The sequence below is a fragment of the Fukomys damarensis genome, unplaced genomic scaffold, assembly GCF_012274545.1.
Source record: "Fukomys damarensis isolate Sample0158 unplaced genomic scaffold, DMR_v1.0_HiC HiC_scaffold_14, whole genome shotgun sequence".
In the NCBI taxonomy this organism is placed as follows: Eukaryota; Metazoa; Chordata; class Mammalia; order Rodentia; family Bathyergidae; genus Fukomys; species Fukomys damarensis.
Window position 1 is genome coordinate 54,582,799 of NW_022900926.1, and position 16,652 is coordinate 54,599,450.

The 16,652-nt window shown below is 40.0% G+C and overlaps 1 protein-coding gene across 6 annotated transcripts in view; it reads right to left on the reverse strand.

Annotated features, from left to right (window-relative positions):
* The window catches only part of Mdn1 (midasin AAA ATPase 1), a 160,629-nt gene that overhangs the window by 19,291 nt on the left and 124,686 nt on the right, over positions 1-16,652 (reverse strand). For all 6 annotated transcript variants that reach the window (XM_010633238.3, XM_019208824.2, XM_010633237.3 and 3 more), the window contains exons 74-86: positions 15,411-15,609; positions 14,631-14,793; positions 12,367-12,513; positions 11,480-11,606; positions 9,933-10,038; positions 9,180-9,295; positions 7,558-8,043; positions 7,061-7,287; positions 6,394-6,549; positions 6,067-6,236; positions 5,000-5,161; positions 2,854-2,991; positions 321-462 (exon numbers count right to left, since the gene is read on the reverse strand). In XM_010633238.3, coding sequence (XP_010631540.1) covers positions 321-462; positions 2,854-2,991; positions 5,000-5,161; positions 6,067-6,236; positions 6,394-6,549; positions 7,061-7,287; positions 7,558-8,043; positions 9,180-9,295; positions 9,933-10,038; positions 11,480-11,606; positions 12,367-12,513; positions 14,631-14,793; positions 15,411-15,609 — 2,339 coding nt within the window. The remainder of the gene's footprint in view (positions 1-320; positions 463-2,853; positions 2,992-4,999; positions 5,162-6,066; positions 6,237-6,393; positions 6,550-7,060; positions 7,288-7,557; positions 8,044-9,179; positions 9,296-9,932; positions 10,039-11,479; positions 11,607-12,366; positions 12,514-14,630; positions 14,794-15,410; positions 15,610-16,652) is intronic.

Here is a 16,652-nt window from a genome sequence, read left to right on the forward strand (position 1 = left end):
GAACAATTTGCTTCAGGTTGACAATCACTCTCTATTAGAGATGGAAACTTGGAGTTTTTTTGGGTTCTCCCCAGTACATGGTTAACAGGAGGCAGCCATGACATTAAATCAGGGTCTTGGTTTACTCAAGAAGTGTCTGCAGAACTTCTGCCTCACTGGGACACTGACAGTACACAAAGTTGCTGAGGTGGTCACATTCAGTTACACAGGGAACCAGAGTTTTTCAAGACATTGCAATAGGCCTACCGAGAACCTATAATTTCCTAGATAAAGTATTTATGCTTTCCACAGTAAGACTGAAGTGACAAATAATCTCACACCTTGTTCTTCAAGCACCCCATCATGCATTTTCCCTTCAAAGTCCTCTGACATCTCAATGGCATTATCTTCACCCTTAATATCAGATTTTGAGTCAGGCTCTTCATTATCCTTTTCTTGTCCCTTCTGAAATGAATCTTCTACCTATGTCAAAAAGCATTATAGAAAACATAAAGAGAAATTGAAACTGTACCAAGATTTACTTTAGTTCTATAAGTGCCAAGGTAATCAGTGTAAATGTATTCTGAGGAGAGAAAAAAGAACCATCAATCACAGGCAGTAATTTATAAAAAACTTGTTTTAATTTCTCAAGTTAACTTTCATTTTGCTGCTTTTGAGATCAGAGAATACGGGATTTTGTTTAGGTTTTCTTCATAGGAGTTTTAAAAAACTTTTTAAACATTCCAAAGATATGTTAAAAGAATATGTATTGTATTGTTTTTAAATATTAAAAGGACTTCTATTGTTATCCCAATCTTTCATATCTAGTTTTTTATTTGTTTGTTGCGGGGGGTATGAGGCTTGAACTCAGGACCTGGGGCTTGTGGGCAGGCAGCGTCAGCACTGAGCTAAATCCCTGGCCCTTTCATATCTAGTTTTATTATTTGATCTCTGAAAGACAAGTGGGAACTCTACTGTGAATATAATTTTATTCATTTATTCTGAATGATACCATAATTTAAATAATTTTTTCTGCTAAATATTTGAATCATTCAATAATTTTCACCATTATATATGAATACACACATATACACATATATGCACATATTTATTTGTAAACACACATACATGCACATATTTATTTTTGACCCTTACCTTTATGAAAACGGGATTACTGGGTCAAAGAACATACATAATTTAAAATTTAGCAAATGCTGCCGAATCTTCTGATAGCTTTTTATCCCACTTAAGGTTTTGGATTGTACTTTTTTATTATGCTTTTACTTTAAAAAAAAACTTTATTTCTTTTTGTTTAGAAAAATAGTATGGTTAAGTCAGAAATATAAAAAAGCCAAAATAACAAAGGCAGAGTTCTACCGTATAAATACTAACATTGCCCTCTTGGTTTTTAATTTCTTGGCAGTTTTCCATGCAAGGAACTGGAATTGTTTTGTTTCAAAAAATAGCTATAATTGGAAGTGGTTATTTTTTACAGCTGTAACTATAGCCTTAAATACAAAGATTTAGAATGTGATAAAAAGAAATTAACTTTTATTTCTTCAAGCAACAGTTGATTCCTCTAAATAATGCACTGTTATGGTTTAATCTAAAATGACTGCCACGTGGGTGTGGTGACATACACCTGTAATCCCAGCACTTGGGAAACTGAGGCAGGAGGGTTGCCATAAGTTTGAGACCAGACTGAACTACATGAGTCTGTGTCTCAAAAATAAATAAAGGGCAGGGGATTTAGCTCAGTGGTGCTGTGCCTGCCTCCCAAGCACAAGGTCCTGAGTTCAACCTCTGGAACCAGGAAAAAAATAAATAAAGTGGCTCTTGAAGCCTCATATGCTTGGAAGGTAACTGGATTATGGGGTGTTAGTTGCCTTGCTGTTGAGAGGCAGGGTCTGGTCTGGGGGGAGAAATCACAGGGGCATGGCAGGGAAGGGTTTCTCTCTCTCCCCAGTTCCTCCCTAGACTTCCAGAATGCCATGACATGGAGCAGCTTTCCTCCACTCAGTCCCCTCTACCACGCCACCAACCACACAGGGACTGAAGCTCCTATATTGGAAGCCAAAATACACCTTCCTCCTTTAAGTTTCGGCCATCACGCATTATGACTCAGAGATCAGGAAAGTAACTAAGACATGTCACGGATGAGGTGAGCATTTTAAAAGGCAAAGCAATTATTATCAGTCATAGCATCAAAACATTTAAAAAAGTATCCTGATTCCAATCAAAAGAAGACACAGATTTTTAAATTTTAACATGTTTTTAAAGACATATAATGACAAAATCTATTAATAGTAAATGTTGGCATTATTGTTTAATAGTTATTATAATAGCCTTAGCTTTTTATCCTTAAAAGTACTACTACCATAAGATACTCTGTAGAAATCATGACCACATATCTTCCTATTTAAAAACAAACTTTTAAGTCATGTGCCCCCAAATTACAGCTATAAACAATAACTGGGTTGCAAAGGTCCTCCTTGTGACTTTTAGGCTTTTTATTTATACCCACTGCTCAAACTTCAAATCCCTGGGGCTTTACAGATCAGCGTGAAAACCATTACCTTTGTACAAACTATCTATCTATCTATCTATCTATGTATCTATTTATTTATGGGGGGGGGGTTAAGACAGGGTCTCACTATGTAGTTGAGACTGACCTGGACCTCACTATGTGGCCCAGGCTGGTCTCGAACTCACAGCGATCCTCTTGCCTCAGCCTCCTGAGTGCTGGGATTACAGGCGTGCGCCACCACACCTGGTAACCAGATTATTTATATAGATAACTTACATGTTGAAAAGAAAAGGGAAAGGAATCAGTTTTTGTGATCTGCAGACTATTACATGCGTGTGAAAACATACCTGCTCTTCATTTTCTATCTTATCACTCACATCCCTCATGCCCTCGCCTTCTCCAATTCCACCTCCCTCATAGTTGTGGAATTCGGTTGCTCCCTCTCCTGATGAATCTTCCGTAAATTCTTTGGGCAAGCAAAATCCCTTGGGGAAAAAAAATGGGAGTGAAGGGTTAGGCACGAATGCAATTTTAAAAAGTGCTTATGGTCCTGCCACAGGAAACATAAGAAACAAATAAAGGTTTAGTCATTTTTGTAGTTATCTTAAACCTGCAGAAGTTCAGAAGAACTCAGACATTCTTTTTCTCTGTAGTGATAATAGCTGTTAAGCAGTTGACTCTGTATAGGGTTCTAGGATAGGGTAATTTGTCACTCTGCCACTACAAAAATTTGAATAAAATATACTACAAGGAAGAAACTGAGGAGCAAGTCACTGAGCCAGGGCAGAATGGGGTCTAGAGAGAACATAGTCAGACCTGCTAACAACTGTGAATAGTTAACAAAACCGTTTCATGTCCAAAACATAGTCTGAAAAAAACTACTAGCCTGTGGGACAAAAGTAATCGAAAAAGGAATATATGAAAGAAAAGACTTTCAAACCAAAGGGGAAAAAAACATGTTATCAAGATATTTGTCAATCTAATGATGAAAATGTACTAAAAAAAAAAGCTGCCAATTAACAAGGATTAACATTATCAAAGTTATTAACAAGCAAACACTATGACTCTGTTACACAGAAATGGCTTTTTGTTGATTAGCTATTTTAATTATAACCTAAATGTTTCATTGAAGCACTGTATCTAACCTATTTTCAAGTTCTCTCAGCACTACTCAGGAAGTTTATGAGTACAATTTGGACACTTAAAAACAAAAAACCCTCACTTTGAGTGCACCCATTTTCAGAAACCAAATTGGAAAGTTCATTTTGTTTAAATTATTTTTCCACTGAGCTACAAGAACATTTGGATGTAGGCAGGCAGAGTCAAATGGCCTTCTCAGGGCACATCACTGTGGTAACTACAGTGGGACAGCCTTGTCCCACCCCCCCACCATCATACCAGAACTACTCCAATGCTCAGATGCCCAGCGTCCAGGCCTGAGGTGCCAGTTATTCTAGAGCCTCAGACCAGAGTAACTCTGCAAATGGACAAATGCAGCTGACCTAGGTCTCAAGGCATCCTTGTCTTGTCTCTGATGGCTTGCTGACTGGCTTATAGAGAGGGGACAAACCTGAGAATCAATCACTCCCTTATAGTTAAACAGATATGCACATATTTATGAAGCACTGAGTTTGCCTCTTTCTCCTCCCACTATTTCAGACTAGATAAGAATTTGAATGTTTACAAAAAGACCAGACCCCATTTTCACTTTGTGAATTCAATAACTTCCACAAATGAATCTCACTGGTATACTTCTTTAGAAAAAAATTATCTCAGAATACTAAAGAAGAAACAAGAGCTGGGAATTTAGCTCAGTGGTACCATGCCTGTCTCGTAAGTGCAAGGCCCACAGTTTGGTCCCCATTACCCCACCAAAAAAAAAGGAACCAAACAAAAAATATCCTCATTTGAAGGTAGTTCTCACAAAAATGCTAACACAGACAAATCTCATTTGACATATGAAGAAAATGAGTTCCAAAGAGGTTATATAATGAATTCAGAGTTTAAGAATTGGACACCCCTAAGATGACCAGCCATACCACAGTGTGTCTTTTAGAATCCACTGTCTCAAGAGTAATCTATAATCTCTACATTCTTGGTTGCTTTTCACACTACTGAGTAAATGGCTGAATGAATTATTGACTTTTTTACTAAAGAAGAATCCTCCTCATACCAAGAGATCCTTTATTACTTAATCATAACCAAATATAAATAAGTTTAAGGCAAATAGCTGTAAGGTTTTACCCCACAGGTCAAAGTCAGTTCAAACTGGGGACAAAGGAGGGAATGTGTTAGCAGAAAGCAGTGGCCTTTAGTCAGCATCTGTAGTCAAGGAATTCAAATTCTGAGACTTTCCTGGAAATAGCATGAGTAAACAAGTACTGAACAAAGCCCTAGAAACTTATAAGGGAGAGCAAGTTATTTGTGACACTCCAAAATATCCATCAAACCCAACAAGGGGGGATCCCTGCTGTTCATGTGAACAGTACTTACCTTCTGGGCAAGCTCTGTAAAGATCTGGGCAAGCACAGAAAGCAGCTTCGCAGTGCTCCGGTGAGTCGCCAATGACATGGTCAAGAAGAAGAGGGTGAGGTCTGAGAAGCTGCAAAGCATGGGCACCAGGCGCACCAGCAGGCAGCAGGACTGGCTGAAGAGCTGGGGACAAGGCAAACCAAAAGGCCTGTTCACACTGCTATTCTTCAAGGGAATAATACTGATGCTAGAACTAGTGGCAACGGCTGTACAACTTTATAGATGGCTAAACGTCACTAATTGTGTCACGTGCATTTTTTGTTGTTGTTGTTTACAGTACTGGGGATCGAAATCAGGACCTCGTACTTGCGAGGCAGGCGCAGCGCCACTGAATTAAATCCCCAGCCCTATCATGTGTTTTTATATATATTCCCTCCCATAACTCAGACTTCTCCCTTATATACAAAAACTCTCATAAAAGTACACTTAAAACCTCAGCTACTTTAGTCTCATCTAGTTTATATTGCTTTTAATAGAACATTTATAAAGAAATTCTAGTAGAAAATCAAAGTTGGAATTAAAGCAGTGCTAAGAATAACAATGAACATCCTACAAAATAAGTTACCTCTCTGGACTGAATACAGATACTGTAATTTACTCTGCTGGCTTATTGTGAAGGGAATGGGGTTTTCAGAGGGTGCCTAGCAAGTCTTCTGGATAGAAGCAACATCCCCCATTAATATCAAGTACTGGGAGTACATAACTGGGATATGAAAGAATCCTAAAATAACTGCCATTCTGTATTGTTTATTTTGCACCTAAGCAACTTGTAATTGTAAACCTATTAGCAAACCTTCGCTTTTCTAAAGCTTGCCAATGATGTTTACATTTATAAATAGATCAGGGCCAGGGATTTAGCTCAGGGGTTCAGTGGCCTTGCCTTGCAAGCACAAGGACCCGAGTTCAATCCCCAGTACCGGGGGGTGGGGGTGGGGATAAAAAAATAAAATAAATCGTACGTTACTTATAAATAGACCAAACCTTAGTGATTCTCAAAAGCAACAAGCCTGTAAAAAGCAGCTGATTACCTGGTGCTTTGATGCTGTGCCATCTTCTCCATATGATTTTATTTTCTCCAGTAGCTCAGAGACAGCAGAAATTATTTTCTGCACATGCAAAGTGCTCACATCAGCCCAGAAGTCATCCTCTAAGAGTTTTGTTAGATGTCCTGGTTGAAGTCTCTCAAATCCTGCTCCCGCTTTCATTCACAAAAAAATAAAATGATGAGCAACAGAAAATAACCCTTTCTTCCATCATCTATTTCTAACATCTATCCTTAACTATTTAGTTACAGAAATAAATCATTAAGAAATAAACCAACTACAAAACTAAATTTTATCTGACTTTAAACATACCCTCCTCTTCTTGTGGTCTTTCTTGGTCAGTGCTCTCCTCTGCTTTTTTACTGTTTCTTTCTGCTAAGTTCTGGATGGCACAAAGGATGGCCCGGATGGCAGTTTCTATTTGCTCTGAAAAATCTTCCACAAAGCTTTCATCCAACATTGGGTTTCCTGGTAAGAAGATTGGTGAAAAACAAACAGAAAGCAATCACTTGCTTTGGTGCCTCTGAAAATCATTAACAATACTCATTTGTTATTTGAACAAATGCTCACCAAGTAAGCACTGTTTAGTGGGCCAGTCAAGCTAGGCTGCATACAAATTGCCTACACAAACCTACATATTTATCATTCTATATTAAACAGTTTGTAAAAAGAATGCCCCTCCTCCATGAAAAAAAGTTAAGATGGTGTGTCTAACAGTCCACATATCAGCCCCAAGCTTTTTAGCTCAAGGAAAACTGGTGCATACAAGTAAGCCCGTGTTATTACGTATACAACATAAAGACTACCCAAAGACAACGCATTCAAACAAATGAAGACAAAAAGGTGAAGCTGTGGATTCTAACCCACTTCCTTGCCTCAGGACCCCAGTTATGTACAGCAAGACCAAAATAATCTAGACTTAAATCTACAAGACATCATTTCAATGATGGACTTTTAATTCTATATTAAAAGTACTTACCTTCTTGGCTGTTTGAAGTGAGTAGATGTGTTTTCCAAGTAGTGAAGTCATCCATGGCTTTATCAATTTCCCCTTTTACATATTCCAGGCTTTCAATTAATGTCATTTGTGATTCTGTTTGTGCAACCTCTACTCCTGGAACAATGAACAAGGACTGTAGGCCTCGCAAATGATCTGACACCTGGGACAGGCAACTGAGCCCGGAAGAGCAAACTTCAAAATCTTTCCTGCAACAGAAATGCCACAATGTTGAAAGGAAGAGGTGATACACATACACACACAGACACAGACACACACATGTGTGCACCCCTCCAAACACTAAACTATATACAGAGCAAAACTACTGTTATCTGAAGGTTTATAGCAAACATCTGACATAAAGTGCCATGTAGGTCCCACTGAACAGCAGAGGACGGAAGCATAATTTTTCCTATCTGAGAACAATACTGAATGGGTGCTCAAGCACAAAGAGGAAGAGTACACATAGAGATACTCACCAAGAATGAAAGAGAGTCTCACAAGACTGCTGCCTAATTTTGTCAACATCAGCTTTCACTGTTTTAATTGTTTTCAGCATCTCTGTTATCCTCACAGTTGACTCTTGCCAAAGCTGGTCCTGTTTACGCATCTGGCAACCAGAGGGCAGTTGAATTCCAGGTACTGGGGATGGATACCTCACATCAGAGGGAATTATGTCTGGCGCTGCTCCAGACAGTTGTCTCTTGGTGAGTTCTAGTCTTTCCACTTGAGAGGCAGAAGACTGACCCTGCAGTGAAGCTTGATCATGGCTTGCCACCAACCCTACATTCGGACAGCACTGGAAGAACCAGGAAAGCTGCTCAAGCAGGATCTGGCTCTGCATGGCCACATGCTGTAGCCGCTCTGTCCACTGCTGCACACTGTCCTGAGGTGGGAAGGCCCCAGGGTACACTGGAGGCCCTCTCAGCCTGCTGTCGATCTCCTGCACACAGCTGAGAAGGTTCCTATACAGAGAAGCATGTTGGAAAACACAACGACATCACCATGTTGTTTTTAACAAAATTTTTGTAGCTTTTGAAGAAGCATGGGCTTTTCCATGTAATTAAGGAGGAAGGGCTGAGTTTATAGCTTAGTAGTACACTGCTTGCCTAGCATGTATGAAGCCCCAGGTTCGATCTCAGCACATCCTCCTTCTCCAAAAAGCAATCCCCCAAACAGGTAAAACAGGTAAGAAGTCTGTTCAGATTCCTCCCAAAGTACTCACACACACACACACACACACACACACCCTTTAATCTTTTAAGAAGTATTGAAACTCACGTCTTATCATCTGAACCTTAGAGTCCACTGCAGTGATCTCAATTATCTATCACCTAGGAAATGTCTGTACTTTGCTGAACAAACCCTAATGAATGCAGCAATCAGATGAAGCCGATGTGAATATAGTCTGGAAATACTACCTTCTCAGCCCAGAATCCATTAAGCTAAATGACGACAGACTTCCTGTTTTTACCTAGGAACTTTGTGTATAGCTCAGCACATTGCCAAAGGACTAAGAGAAGCAGACTCAAATCTGATCTGTGCCAAGAAACTAGGATATAACGAATACGACCTGTCTATCAGGCCACAGCTATGTGCCCCTTACTCTACATCCAGGTGGAGTTCACCCATAACAATACCCACTGTCTCACTGAGGCCTGTAATCTTTCCCCAGGCTTCATTCTTTCCAGAGGTATGGTCACAGCACAGGGGAGCAGGGGAGTCAGAGACATCAGTAAAAGCAAGTAGCAAGCCAGGTGTTGTGGTGTGTAACTATAACACCAGCATTCTGGGAGGCTGAGGCAGGAGGATCACAAGTCTAAGCCCAGTCTGGGCAACTTAACAGACCTTGTCTCTAAACAAAAAAGAGCTAGAGACACTGTTCAGTGCAAAGACTCTAGGTTCAAACCTCAGTACCACCAAAGAAACATCCAAGCAGCAAGCAGAGACAAGGAAACCCCTTCTGCCTCTTTGGGCCTCAAATTTATTTTACAGTTCTACTGACAGCAGGTTCTATTTTTTCCATCATGTGCAGCAAGTCTCAGATGACCTACACAATACCTACTAATTTACACCACCAACTGAACTCATCAGCTGATACCTGAGGATGATCCACTGCTCTGTCAGTGTTGTCAGGGACCGTCGCTGCTGGATGAGTATCTTCATCAAATGTGCCGAGAACCCTTTACACCTCTCAATGTTCCCCATGCTCATCTCCTAGCAAAGGGAGAAAAAGCATGTTGAAGATGCCACTGGCTAAAAACACACATGGAGGCTCAACTAGAAAGCTGTTTCATGGAACATTTTGTCGGGTAGAGTCCCTTGCTTTTATAATAAGCTGTGGGTGTGTTTAGAGGCAATAATCTGCATCTTTTTTGTTTCCCCCCAAAGGGATCAAACTCAAGACCTTGTGCTTGCCAGGCAGGCCTGGCACCACTGAGCTACATTCCCAGCCCACACATTCATCTTTTTTGAGCAATAATTCTCAGGTTACACTTCCACAGATCACTGAAATTTCATCTGTTGGAACTAGGTATAACATTTAAAAAATAGATATTAATGATCTCAATTCACAATGAAAAAAAGATTAAGATAGCATTCTTAATAGGGAGTTTTTCTTACACAGTTGGGTCTGCTAAATATACATAACAGAACTTATTATGAGATGCTTTATGATTTACCACCAAATTACATTGATTTATTATATTTTTAGCTTAATGATACCCTGCAAAAAGTTCAGTCACTTCCACTAATGAGCTGTTACCACTTGACAAAGTCTAAGAATGCTACCCGGAGATATACTAAATAGGAGCTTTCCCTTGGTTTCTGCAATTCCTACATTCTATCATTTTACCTTGGCAGGAGTTGCTAGTGCTGCGTTAAGCCTAGTGTGCCGTGCAAGAGAGCGATAAAAATACTTCTGGCACCCATCCCACGAAGATGAAATTTCTGCAAGCAGCCTGGAAAGAAATCAACAATGATTTATTTTATTAAAACCACAATCTCTTACAGGGCCAGGGATTTAGCTCAGTGGTGCTACTGCCTGCCTTGCAAGCACAAGGTCCTGAGTTCCATCCCATCCCTGGTACCAAAAACAAACAAACAAACACACACAAACCAAAAATCCCCACAATCTCTAATCCCAGACCCTAAAGACTCAGAGATTGGTGTATCTTGTCACAACCAAAAGTCAACAGTCTACACAGATTTATTTCTATGAGGATTCACTTAAACTTATTCCCTTATTCAGAAGAGGTATTGTATACTGAGCATTGAAAGTACCTTGGTGAAGTAATGATAATGACAATATGATTTCTTCAATTAAGTCTCTACAACTGTTCTGGCAGGGGAGGCTAGGAATCATGGACTCTCATGTTTACCAGGGTTATACAGACAAATTTATATTGTCTTATTAAGGACTGATATATGCTATCAGCTGACCAATGTCAGAGACGTCACAGGGCTGGTTGAGAACTAAAGTAAGTTGGAGACTAGTGTCCTGTCAAAAGGAGCGCCATGACTGAGCTACAGCAAACTGCTGACCAAAGAGAAACACAAACCCACTTGGCAAATTATCCTGAAAAAACCCAAAAGTCCAGGTTGCTGTTGTAAAGAAAATGTTCTGTTTTTATAATCCTGCAAGATTCAAATTTAAAGCCCTTCTGAGGGACACTGAACAAACAAAAACAAATGCAAAGTATCATTTACAACAATTTCTGTGTGGTTAATAATATGGAAATAAGTGTCTCAAACCTTTATGGGGAGAAAAAAACCTTTACAGTTTTTCACATTGAATATTATCAGAAGACAGATATACCAGGGGAAGCAAAAAAATGTCCGAAGCCATGTGTTGGTGCATGCTATATTTCCAGCACTTAGGAGGCTGAAGCAGGAGGATTAAGAGTTTGGGGCCAGCTTGGGCCACACAGTGAGCTCAAAGCCAGCCTTAGCTACATTAGTGATACCTGTCTCAAGAAAACAAAACAAAATAAAAAAAAAAGTGGTCAATCTTTCAGCCTTCCACACATACACTGAAATCAAATGAGCAAACCTTAGGAAAACCAAAGGACCACAAAAACAGAACACCGGCTAAGGCTGTTAGCACAAGCTTAGCATGCCCTGTGTTCAGTCCCCAGCACCACAAAACAAAAAACAAAACCAAAAGATCAAGAACAGGAAAAGTGAGTACAAGGAAGACAGAGAGAGAAAAAAAGGTGGGGGGGATTAACACTTTATGAATATTCACCAGGGCCAAATCCTGAGCAGCAAGGCACTTTTATAAATGGAGTCTTTCTCAGTCTTTACAACTCTGCTGAAGAGGCAGTGCTGTTCTCTTTTTGGCAAGTGAGGACATAGAGGCTTAAATGACTTGTAACTGGGAAAAAATAACAACAAACCAACCTGGAATCAGCCTCTTGCATGCCGCTGACCATGGACAGCGCTCTCCGGAGATCTAATGGGTGAAGATGAAGCAATTCCTGCAGATTTTTTGAACGGGCCCAGGTGAGACCTTTGCGGTATGACAAACCTAGAAAACAGTACTCATTTAAGCAAAGAAACTCAGGAAGAAAGGCTATGTTCCTTTTACCCCTGCCACTTAAATCAAAGTCCTGTGAATATCAACACCCAAAAAAGCTTGTTGAAACACAAATTTGTGCCCTGTCCCTCAGGGACAAGATAAGCACCTACACATTTTTTGGGGGGTACCGGGGATCAAACTTCAGGATCATGGCTCACGAGGCAGGCGGCAGAACCACTGAGCTAAATCCCTGGCCCTATAAGCACCCACACTTTAAAAAGATTCCCCAGGTGACTCATGCTCAGGAAAGTTAGAGAATCTTCGTTCTTGTTTCAACATTGGAAAGGTCGGTGCCGTACAACACAAGGCGATAAAAATTAAAAATTTGAACTCAGAAGCCTCATTACAAAACTGTAAATATTTGGGAACTGAAAGTTCATCACAGCATTGTTCTGCCTATGAGAACTCTCAGAATAAGATTTTTAAACCTTGCTTGCCGGGCATGATGGCTCATGCCTGTAATCCCAGCACTTGGAAGGCTGAGGCAGGAGGATCACTGCGGGTTCGAGTCCAGCCTGGGCTACATAATGAGACCCTGACTCAAACACCAAAAAAAAAAAAAAAAAAAAAAAAAAAAAAAAAAAAAAAAAAAAAAAAAAAAAAAAAAATCTTGCTTGCCACTATGGTTTTCTATTGTCTTTTGAATTTTACCCCCAAATTACCCATTGCTGGTGATTATATTTCATAGTGCTTCAGGCAAAAAACTTACCAGTTTTTGCAAGGTGTTTAAAGAGGTCTGATAAAGCTCGCTGCTTCAGCATGAGAATGTGCTTGGCTTCTGACCTCTGCTTCTCTTTCTCTGCAGATGGCTCCACTTTTAGACTCTGCAGCTCACTTACAGAGGAAATCACCTCACCTGAGGGGAAAACATGAAAATCCCAGAGGGTCATGAAAGTATCCATGTTTCTCAATACCTAGGACTTTTTGTAGCAATAAGGACTAGATATCGCTTATCTCTGTTTCTGGGTACTTAATACCATCCCTAGCATTTGATAAATGCCCAATGCGTGCTTGAATTAAACTGGTCAAGCTGTATGGAAATAGAAAAATAAGAGTATATAGGATTTCACATCTCTTAATAACCAAAAAAAAGGTATTTTCTTAAAACTTAGGGCTTTTATAATCAATCAAACACAAAAGCACATACTGAAGACCAGTAATGTGAAGTGTACTACATTAGGAATTTTAATTACCTGAAGGAAATTTCTGATAAATACCATTAAGTTCCTACCCTGTAGCATCTACTTAGTGAATGCTCTTTTAATCTGCAAAACCTCAGAAGCACTTACTTATAGTTCCATTTTACAGGCTTTTAAAGAAATGCTCTCGGATATCTCTAGTCATTCATAAAGGCCATTCAGCTAACAAGTGGCTGAATTAGAACTTCAACCCTAACCTACTAAACTTCAAAAGTCTGGTTCTTCTCTAGCACTGTGCTGCCTTTCCAAATACACGTGTCCTGTCAACTTGCCACAGACAATGTTATGGCTAAATTGTGCCCCCCCCACCCCACAAAATTCCTGTGAAAAGTCCTGGTACCCCCACCCCTCAGAATGTGACTACATTTATAGATAGGGCCTTTAAGAAGGTAATTAGGGAGCTGGGCGTGGTGGCACATGTCTGTAATCCCAGCACTCGGTTGCTGTGATGAGACAAGCTTGGGTTACATAGTGAGTTCCAGGTCAGTCTCAAATACACAGTGAGACCCTGTCTCAAAAAAAAAAAAGGAAGGTAATTAAAGTAAGGGTATGCCCTAATTTAATGACTAGACTCTTTAAGAGATTAGAACACAGAATAGAATACACAGAGGAAAGTGGCTATTTGCAAGCCAAGGAGCGAGGCCTCAGAGGAAACCAACCCTGCTGGTAATGGTGATCTTGGACTTTAGCTTTTGAAACTGTGACACAATAAATTTCTGTTGTTTAAGCTACAAGGCCTGTTGTACTTTGTTAAAGCAGCCCTAGCAGACAGATACAAGCAATCAACCAGGTAAGGACAAGTGCCCCACACTTCTTATGGTGACATTACAGGACAATAATAGAACAAATCCTATACATTACTAATACCATGTCCCCTTCCAGGAGATGCACATGGATGTGTACTCCACATATCCTCATCGTGCTCAGGGACAGGTCACCTCAAGCAATGAATAGTAGACTATTATCTTATTTAAAACACAAAAATCAAGAACTGAGATCATATAGTGATCTCATTAAAAGCAGGCCAGCCTCACTGAAGCATCACACTCACTGGGAGGTGTGGGTGGACAGCGATAAAGGAAGTGGTAAAACACCATCTAAAGAATCTATTAAGATATGCATCCCTCTTTTATACTACAAAATAGATCTTGGCTCTCATCTTTTCTCACCACTCTGAGGAAGGACAGCCAGGGAAACGAAACTGCTGTCTCTTTGAAGGGAACAAAGTAAGATAATGATGACTGTGGATGAATCTTCCTTCTATTCAAGGGAGGACAAATGAGCAGGGGATAATCTAGAGTAGCTGAGAAATTCACCTCTGTGCCCCTTTATTTGTGCTGCCAACCAACAAGAACTGGTATAGGCAAGGCTATCAGAGGAAATGTCCAGGTGGGGAATGCTGGTGTGCTACAGGTAGGAGCATGTCTTGTCAACTTGGTAACTGGTATAGGCAAGGCTATCAGAGGAAATGTCCAGGTGGGGAATGCTGGTGTGCTACAGGTAGGAGCATGTCTTAAGTCAACTTGGCATAGTAGTAGCCAAGCTATGGAAAAAAAAAAAAATGGTGTAACCTCTCACTAGTTTACATCAAGAATGATATGATGAAAATAAGGACAGTCTGTGTGTTCTCAGTGGGCTCGTGTGTTTGGGCTCTGCTGTTTTTTAGCCTGTGTCCTTATTCAATTAACTAACACTATGCAAGATGTAAAACAGGAAACAGGAACCACCTCCAAGCACTCCTGGGCCACAGGGGAAAACAACAAGTGCCACCCACCAATAAACTGATCAAGACCCTCCACTAGGTGAGGCAAAGGGCTCTCTTTCATGAACGAAAGACAAATCTTCCTCATTCGTTTTGTGAGCTTTGGCAAGCGATGCAGAAGCTCCCCTTCCGCAGGGAAAGAAGCAGCACTGGGACACTGCTCTGGAATTGTGACCTATGAGACAGAGTACAGGTTAGTCTCAGAACAGTAATAATTTTAACATGCATGAATGTTAAATTAAAGTGCTATATACATAAGATCCTAGTTGATCATAAAATTATCACCATCTCAGAAGTCTCACAACAAATGTAGCACCAAAGTTAAAGTGCACATATATTTTGAATACTAGAAAGCTGTGTTACTGCTTTGTATGAGATCACTGTAGCAGAAGCCACCCCCCAAAAAACTAAGGCTTTCTATGCGAATCACAAGACAACTCTGGTTTTGATCTATGAACACAGCAGAATGAAAATAAAACTGCTGCCCCTGAGGTGCTTAAGCCACACTGCTTCTCAGACAAACAGCAAGGCAAAATCCACCATCTCTGCTCCAATTCCTAACAGTTCAAATATTAGGAATTTATATATCAGATGAAGAGAAGACCTTTCATATGTTGCGGTATATTTTCATTATTTTTCTTCATGAAAAATCCCTGAAATTCCTGTCACTGTCATTAGCAAATCACCATTTTAACTAGAATGAAAGATGCTTAAGCTGGTGAATGCAGAAGAAAGAAAAGAAATTTTGCAGTCATATGGTATCGTCCTATATACCATCCCCCAAGCTAGTACCTGCCCAGCTGGTGGCCAGGCTAACAAGGTCTCCCTCAGTGCCCCATAAAGACACTGAATGGGAGATGACTCATTTGTGACTTCATCTGCTGGCCTGGGCAAAAAGTCAGCCTGTTCTTCCTTGTCACTCTCCACCAAGCATGACCGACAGGGTTCACTTAGAACAGCTTCAAATTTCTTCATGAATTTAAACAGGGTCCTGACCACAGATAAAACAGGGATAAGAAGAGAAACATGAATTGAAAACTAAAGAAATATTTTTCAAAAATTACAATGTATACACACATAACTTAATGTACTTTTTATATACAATATCTCCTTTAATATTCATAATCACTTTACTTTTTAAGAAAAAATATGGCAAGTATTTATCATCTCCTTTTCTAGAATACTAAAGCAAAGGATGCTAGAGTTGCTCTGCTCAAGATGAACAGCTATTTTGTAAATAGAAAGGAGACTAAGGGGGAAGAAAGTGAGGGCAAGGGACATAAAAAGAATTAAGATGTGTTATAGGGCCTGGGATTTAGCTCAGTGGCACTGCTGCCTGCCTCTCAAGCACAAGGCCCTGAGCTTGATCCCAGGATGGCAAAAGGAAAAAAAAAAAAGTGTTATGTACATTTACCACCTCCCCACAATGAACATAATCATAATACACTGTAAACAAGCACTATTAAGAATATAAACATTAAAAAATAATAAAACAGAGACCTAATACACTTGATGGGTTACAGAATTATGTTAATAAATGGATAATGTATTTTTAAAAAAAGGCTAGTGAGCAGCAAAGACCAGCTCTAGATCAAACAACACCCACACTTTTTACAGATAAGACTGAGTAACTGGGGTGGCATAGGAAAGCCACAGCAACACAATTTCATGAATTTATGGGCCTTTGCTTGTTGAGACAGAGCCTTACTATGTAGCCCAGGTTGGCCTTGAACTCTGCAGTCCTCTTGCCTCAGCCTCCCAAGTGCTGGGACTACAGGTGTGCACCACAATGCCTGGCCTCTAGTGAACTTTTGTAGATGTTCAAGACATCTGTATTAAGTCATGCCCTGACAACAATATAGCCTTGCAGCCTCCATGAAAAATTATGAGTTTTGGTCACACCTAGTTTTTCTTTTTAAAATATTGAATTTATTGGTACATTCTAGGTGGACAGTACAGTTATATTCATTACTGGGATCTTGTACCTTTACATGCCAGGTCTTGGTTCTCATTTTTTCCCCTTGTCCCCACCCT